The sequence below is a fragment of the Pteropus alecto genome, unplaced genomic scaffold (assembly GCF_000325575.1).
Source record: "Pteropus alecto unplaced genomic scaffold, ASM32557v1 scaffold196, whole genome shotgun sequence".
Taxonomy (NCBI): Eukaryota; Metazoa; Chordata; class Mammalia; order Chiroptera; family Pteropodidae; genus Pteropus; species Pteropus alecto.
The window spans coordinates 1,381,663-1,388,784 of NW_006439717.1; the positions used below are offsets into that span (position 1 = coordinate 1,381,663).

The window sequence follows — 7,122 nt, forward strand, 5'->3', positions numbered from 1 at the left end:
TAGGTTTCAGGGACTAATAGTGCCACACTGGGGGCAGCAGCACCCTTTCTGCTTGAGTTTCTCTTTTCTTTGGTTTCTTTTCAGGACACAGTCATGGTTATCAATTGCTATTTTCACACTGACTCTTCCAGATAGGAAAGGCAAGCTCAGAGTTTGTTTAATCCCCATTTGGCAAGGGAAGAAACTGATGCAGTCATGCACTTGCCCAGTATCATCACACAGCCAGTTGGTGTAAATAGGAAAAAGAACACTGCAGGGTCTTGGGGCTCCTGATCAGGTCCTTCTGGAGACCTAGATCCCTAGTGGCCTCATTAGGGTCATCCCAAGGTCAGAATCTCAGTGTCCTCTTGCAGGACCAGGAAACCAGTCCCCCAACAATGTATTCTATTTAAGAGAGGTAAGCACTGGTGTGCTCTGGATTCAAGGAAAAGCCATCAAGTCATTGATAAAAATAGAGATTTTATTCTGCAGAGGAGGATGCTACATTGGTGGGGGCAAGGAGCCACTAATAGCTACAGTGGAAGGAAATACTGATTCCGGTAGGCAAAGGCATCTTTGAAAAACTGGGGAGAGGAGAAGAGGGATCAAAAAAAGCTGGAGGGCGAAAGGAGAGAAGAATGGAAAGGGACGGGGTTGGAGTGGAAGTGGTCTCTGCAAACCAGGCTGGAACCCAGCACAATAAATAGTTTTATTTACAACAACCAAACTCGTGGCTTTGTATCCACGTTTCAGTGCAAATTATTTACACACTGATGAGGAGGCAGGACAGGAAAGGGTAGGAGTTGGCTGAGGGAGGCATGGCTCACAGCTGTTCAATGGCTCCACGACAGAGGCTGGGAGATTGGGGTTATTTCTGCTGAGTCCCCCAACCTCATTTTCCACATCACCACAGCTGCAGCTGCCCTTTCACCCTGGAACCTCGCGCTTCAGCTGTAGGTGGGGAAGAGAGAGGCCCTGATGCCCAGGTGTGTGTTCAGGTTCTGTTCCCTTGACAGGAGAATGGGAAGGGGCATGTGGAGACCTGGAAAAAACAGAGGAGAAGGGAGAGGGAGAGGAGCAAGGAGGTCACTGGCGCGGTGGCAGAGGCTAAGCAACACCGTCTGGAGCTGACCCCCCATGTGGGAGGGAATGAATCCTTCTCTCACCTCCTGGCCAAGCAGGGGGCAGTGCAACCGGGTCTCCCGCGGAGAGGGAGGGAGGTAGGTCGGGGCAGGTCCATCAGGATGGCAAGAGGGTTCGTGTTGCCCCAGGCAAGTGGTTTTAAGAGTCCCCAGGTAGGAGGAGGTGGGAGAAATGATCGAATACTTATGAATCTCAGAGAGTGTGGCTGGACGGACTGGGTGGGCGCATATCAGGGTCTCAGGTGCCAGCGAATCTGCCTGGGGGCGGGGGGAGGGGAACTTGAGGAGAACGCTCATGCGGGCGAGTCCGCGCAACGCTTCACAGACACTCGTGCAGGACGCGCGTGTGCGTGCAGTTGCGGCAGCTGACGTGGCAGCACCAGTGGAAGGTGCAGTTGCAGCGCTCGGTGACGCGCTGCGTGCGCGTGCGGTGGCCCCGGCCGCAGCAGAGCAGCTCGCAGCCATCCAGCGCGGGAGACGAGCTGTTGCAGGCGCGCCCCGCCGTGCCCGCTGTACCCAGGCGTCCACTGTATGTGCAGAAGTTGGGCGATTTCTCGAAGTAGACGAGGTCGTGGGGGGAGGGCGGCTTGTGCGCGGGGTCTTCGGGCTCGAGGCGCAGCAGCTCTGCCCGTGACGCGCGGTTGCTGCCGCGGTTGCCGTAGAGGACGCGCGAGGCGCCATCAAAGCGGTCGCGCAGCACGTCGCCCACTGCGCGCAGTGTGGGTAGCCGCATCCAGCACGTGCGCACGGTGCAGGAGCCCGACATCCCGTGGCACTTGCACTCCTGGCGCATCTCGGAGAACACGGTCTGAAGGGAAGAGAGAAGAAAGGTTGTCCCAGGGCACTACCAGAGCCAGAGCCACCATCCCAGATACCGCCCCCTCCTGGACGCCACTGGGACCTCAGTAAAAATTCAGGCCTAGCGGAGCCCAGGGGGAAGGGAGGCAGGAAATATCCCGCAGAGATTTGGACACCAGGCCCGACTCTGCTCCACTCCAGAGAGTCTCTTGGCCTCTCAGACTTTTTTATTTTTTTATTTTTCAGCCTTATTTTTTGAATCTGTAGGATGGAGGAGCTGTAGGCAGGATGTTCTACGGGTGGCATGACTTCTAACCTCTTTGGTTCTACCTAACCTTCTCGGTTCTACCTGACCTCTTCAGTTCTACCTGCCCTCAGCCCAGGCATCCCTTCGCCCTCAGCCACTATCTTTTCCATTCTCTGGCTTCCTTCCAAGCCTCCTGCTCCCTCAGGACGCCCTCTAATGTTTCTCTACCCTAACCCCCGGCCTTATCACTGACCGTTACTTCCCAAGTCCGAGGTTAGCCCCTGCGCAGATCTCTGCCACTCCGCTTCCGGTATGGAGCCCCTCAAACCCGCTCACCGTGCGTCCCGCCTCGTTGTTGTGAAGGTTCATGAGGAAGCGCAGGTCCCGCCCCTTCTCTCCGGAATCTACAAACTCCCGGCCGAAAAGGCGGCCAAAGTCGATATTGTCGCTGCAGCCCCCCCAGTGCCAATCGGGGCCACCAGGGCCGCGCCGCCGGTAGTCGCACGTGCAGGACTCGATGGAGCCCTCCGAACAGGAGCGCGCCACCGAATGGGTAACTCCAGCGGAGGTGATGGCGAAGATAAATGCTGTTTCCCGACAACCTGTAGGGGAAGGAAGCGAGGATCAACGAGGGGGCACGCGGGGTGCAGCCAGCACCCGAAGTGGAAGGCTTAGGAGCCTTGAGTCCCACGCCTCACCTCCACCCCTAGAGTCCTGAGAGCCAGGTGGCGGGCTGTGTTGGGTAGCTTGGTCTCTTGGGGAAAGCACTGCATGGGCACACAACCACGTCCACGCTTGTAATCACGCGTTACCGAGACTACGCGCATTTTGGCTCCTGGGTGGAAGCAGGGCAGCCCCAGAGAGACAAATTGAAAAGAGGGGAACTGAAGAACTCTGCACCTCCAAGACCTCTCCAAAGCCCAAACTCGCCCCCTGTCAACCATGCAAGCCTTCCTGGGCTAGAGGCAAGACGCAGTCCTGCAGAGAGCAGCTTCTCAGGCGCCTTTGAGAGGGGCTGGGGGAAAAGCGGTGGCCGGCCAGCGCCCACGACTCAGAACTCCCTTTCTATGAGGCAATGGCTCAGAAAAGTTAAGTTTCGTGCCCGGGATGCACGGCTTGAAAGCGTCTGGTAGACCGAGTCTGCTCCAGAACTGGCGCTGGGCATAAAGCTCTTGGCAGGTTGATCGTGTGATTCTGCAGGAGCTCGGACATCTTCCCTGCATTCGCCCACCCATGCCCTGGGGGTGACCCCGCGTTCCCCTGGTCCCGGAAGCGTCACCTTCCTGGGTACCCACCTCGGTTGACGATCTTGCCGAAGAGGTGGGGCCCCGATGCCGTGGGGCAGTTCCAGCGGCGGTTCCGGAACTGCCACTTGCACTCTCGCACAGCGCTCTGCAGCCCCCCGCTCACACTGTGCAGGATCCCTGGGTTCTGGCGGATTAGCCGCCGCTGTTTGCGGCTCAGCAGCTGCAGACTGGGTTCGAGCACCAGTTGCAGACTTTTGGAGTCGGTCAGTAGGTTCGTGGAGGAGGCTACGTTCACGATGCCCCTGGTGAGACCCATGATAGCTCAGGTTCTGGAAGGCGACCCGCACCCTAACCGGAAAGGTCGCGCCCATCCTGCTTTCTTCTTGGGTCTATTTGCCCCAGAAGAACGGCAGGAGATCAATAATAAGGTAGTGACTCCGGGATCCTGGGCTCACTTGAAAGGACTAGTCGTCCAGACTTTTGTGTGCCCAGGAGTCCTAGGGCTGCTTGGTGCCCTAGGTCCGGGGACTAGACAGGGGAAGCGTGGGGAACTCGGAAACTAGATGTCCATCTTGGCTCTCAGAGCCTGCTTCCCCGCAGCCTGGAGAAGAAATCCTGGCCTGCAGTCCATGCCCACCCAACGCATGAAATTCTTAGGAGTCCCACCCTCTTCTTGCCTCCTTTCTAAGCTCACGCCTGGCCCTTCGCTTCCCGAAGCAGGGAAACCTGTGGTGTGGCTACCGCGGTGAGGCTGGATTTGGGGCTCAAGGAAGAAGGGCGGTGCTAGATGGGAATGGGCTCCCTGCCTGGAGTATTGTGGGTTGCCACAGCCGGACCATTCACCCCACTTCAACAGAGCTGGATTCTCTGGAGCAACTCCGCTCCAGAGCGCCCCTCGGTGTCTCGGAGGGAAGTCTGAGCGCTGGAGGGAGACTGTCTGCGAATGGATCCCAGAGCGTGGGAGCTGGATAGGGCTGGCCCCTGGCTCTGCGCCCCGGGACAAGTGGCGACCCCGCACCAGCTCACTTACCACCATCGGCCACTGCTGTTTGCGGCCAGGGCTGCAGGCAGAGCGGCCAGCGCCAGCAACAGCGTAGCAGAAACCCAGCCGGGCAGCAGCCCCCAGTGCCCCATGGCCCGCCCGGCCTTGCCCGCTCTGTGCTGCAGTTGGGGCGGCTTTGGCTGCTGCCCGCGACGGTGGGACGGGACGCGGCGGTGGCGGCAGTGGCGAGAGTTCGCAGTCTGGCTCTAACAGCCCTGAGGGCGGGCAGCGGGCTGCATGGCTCGCGGTCCCAGCTGGTGGGCTGAGGCAGCCACGGCGGGCGGCACCGCCTCTTATAGTTGCGGCGCTGGCTGAAGCGACGATAGGAGGCTGCCCCGCCGGGCCGCACTGTGGCACCAGGGCACACCGGTCAGGGGCGCAGACAATGGGCAGCGAGCGGGCCGTGGCTCCCGCCCGTCTGAGCCGAAAGATGACGGGCTGGCCGTCGGGGCTCACCCCCGCCCCCTGCACAGTGGCTCCCGCCTCCGGGCCTGCACTGGCCGCCGACCCCTCCCCTTAGGACGCCCTCCCACGCGCGCCCGCCTCACTCTTCTTCGCGTCCGGAGCCCGTCGGAAACCAGTGTCCGCCAGGGGGCGCAGCGACAATGTGCTCTGGATTTTTCGTGAGAATTCGCAGGAGCCCAGGCGCTTTGCCGCCTGCCTTGAGGCTGTCCCCTCGACGTCACCCCGGGGGCCTCGCCGGCGTCCCCTCTCTCCCCCATCCTGAGTGGAGGAAAGAAAGCTGTGGTTCTGGGCAGCGACTCCGGATGACGCCTTCTCTCTCAGGAACCCCCGACGGCTGGATAGGGAAGGGAAAGGGGGAGACTGGGAGTGGAGGTGGGGCTGTGGTCAGGGAAATCCCGGGGGTGGGTTGGGGGGTGAGCTGACCAAAACAGAGCTGGGCCAAAGAGAAACCTGAGGAAGCGGCAGTTTGTGCTTATTGAACAGAAGGCGCACACTAGTGGCTGTGTCTCTGTAGTGTGTGTGTATAAGTGGGACAATACAAATGTGAGTGTATGTGAGAATACGTGAATTCATTCTGAGTGTACACACTCATGTGTATCCTCGTGTGTAGAAATTCCATGTTTTGAGGAGGGATGTTGGAAACTTCTAAAGAATCTTGGAATTTGGTTCAGGTCAGAAGGAATCATCAGGTTGTCTTGTCACAGCCACCACCTGGGGCAGTGCATCATCTATGTGTGGGAAGGAGGTGGCAGCTACTATCAGGATAAACCTAGTTGACTGAGGGACAGAGAATGTCTAGGACTATGTGGGGGTGGGTGTATGAGTGTGGAGAGGAGATTAAATATGCATATGTGTCACTCTCACCCTGTGTGCCTTGCATCATACTATGGTGTGTCACCTTGTGGCATGTGTCAACCTGTGCATGCCACTGGGGGAGGAGGCTTAGCCAGCAACCACGGTAATATCAACATGGACAAGGCCTGAAGTGGCTGAGTTTCTGAGGACTAGGCAGAAAGGAAGGGCAGTGGAGTAGATGCCAGGTATAGTGGAGAGGGCAGGGAGGACTGAGAAGAGAAGGGATGCTGGCTAAACTGAACCCAGAATAGGGAACTTGTGCCTCCATATGTTTGATTCTTTTTGGATTTTTCTGCCGAGTTTCTATCTTTCTCCTCAAACTCTGGATCTCTCCACTCTCACCACTCCAGGATGCCAAGAGCACATGCAACCATCTTCTCTGTTATACACTTTTCTCTTCCCTCCCAGGGACTCCAACTCAGCGTCAAGGTCACCTTGGCCTCCTACTGAAGAATTGGCTGTTATTGCCTATGCAGGACATGGTTACCACTGCCAACCTGGTTATTATGCCCCACCAGCACAACGGATGGCCCCTGGAAGGAAGGAGGGTCTCCACCTTTACATCTTTGCCCATTTTGCAGAGGAAAAACCAAATAGTAGAGCCAGGCTAAAACCCAGACCATTTTGACTCAAAGTCCCTGCCCTTTCCACCTGACCAGTTTCTTGTGAATGTGCAGCAATAACAGACTAGGGCCCTTCTCAAAATTAACAGAAAAAAAAATGATTGTTAGGAACTTCCTACCTCCCTTTTGGATTCTCTCTTTTTCATGTCCCTTGCCTTTAGGATGTATTCTGACTGAGTAATGTGCCCAGGCTTGACCCTAAAGAGTTCCAAGTCCCATAAATGACCAAGCCTCCCCTCCAAGGCAGGGAAATCACTCTAAGGAATAAATGCCTGCTAAGTTTAAAAAATCTTCCTGGGGCAAGTGCATTTTAAGTGAGATGCATATTAACTCAAATGAAGCTTGATAGAGGTTATTTCTGAGGAGAATGTCTTTCGCAGGCCCTTCGCCCAGTCCAGTGTACCCAGTTCCTCTAAAGATTCAACCCTGAAGGACAATATGTAGTGGCCCTGCATCCTCTATAGGTCCAAAAGCCAGTAGTCTCTGCAGAGGGCGCCAAGCACAGATCAATAAATAGTGTACCATGGGTCCTTTATTCCTTAGATGTTGTCCCTCACTGGGGCCTGGGTCAAGTCTTTTGGCCTGGTTGATTGATAAAACCCCTTGGAGATGGGAGGTGGGCCACAAGACAGGAAAGCCTTGTCTGTGCCCATCGGTAAAAAGCAGAGGTGGGGTGAGAAAAGAAGGAGCCAGTATCCTTTGTTCCACCATTCCACCTACCAGG

The 7,122-nt window shown here is 56.8% G+C and overlaps 1 protein-coding gene across 1 annotated transcript; it reads right to left on the reverse strand.

Moving 5' to 3' along the window:
* Positions 1-446: 446 nt before the first annotated feature.
* WNT1 (Wnt family member 1) lies at positions 447-4,745 on the reverse strand. The gene is made up of 4 exons (XM_006916820.1): positions 4,444-4,745; positions 3,462-3,715; positions 2,503-2,768; positions 447-1,929 (listed from the first exon to the last, which is right to left on the reverse strand). The coding sequence occupies exons 1-4, from the start codon at positions 4,545-4,547 to the stop codon at positions 1,441-1,443; spliced, it is 1,113 nt and encodes a 370-aa protein (XP_006916882.1). The 5' UTR covers positions 4,548-4,745; the 3' UTR covers positions 447-1,440.
* Positions 4,746-7,122: the final 2,377 nt, after the last annotated feature.

Coding starts and splice junctions, on each gene's coding strand:
- WNT1 (XM_006916820.1), bottom strand. CDS start 4,547: ATGGGGCACTGGGGGCTGCTGCCCGGCTGGGTTTCTGCTACGCTGTTG. Junction 3,716..4,443: donor AACAGCAGTGGCCGATGGTG/GTAAGTGAGCTG, acceptor GGGTCTCACCAG/GGGCATCGTGAACGTAGCCT. Junction 2,769..3,461: donor CGGCAAGATCGTCAACCGAG/GTGGGTACCCAG, acceptor CTTCCCCTACAG/GTTGTCGGGAAACAGCATTT.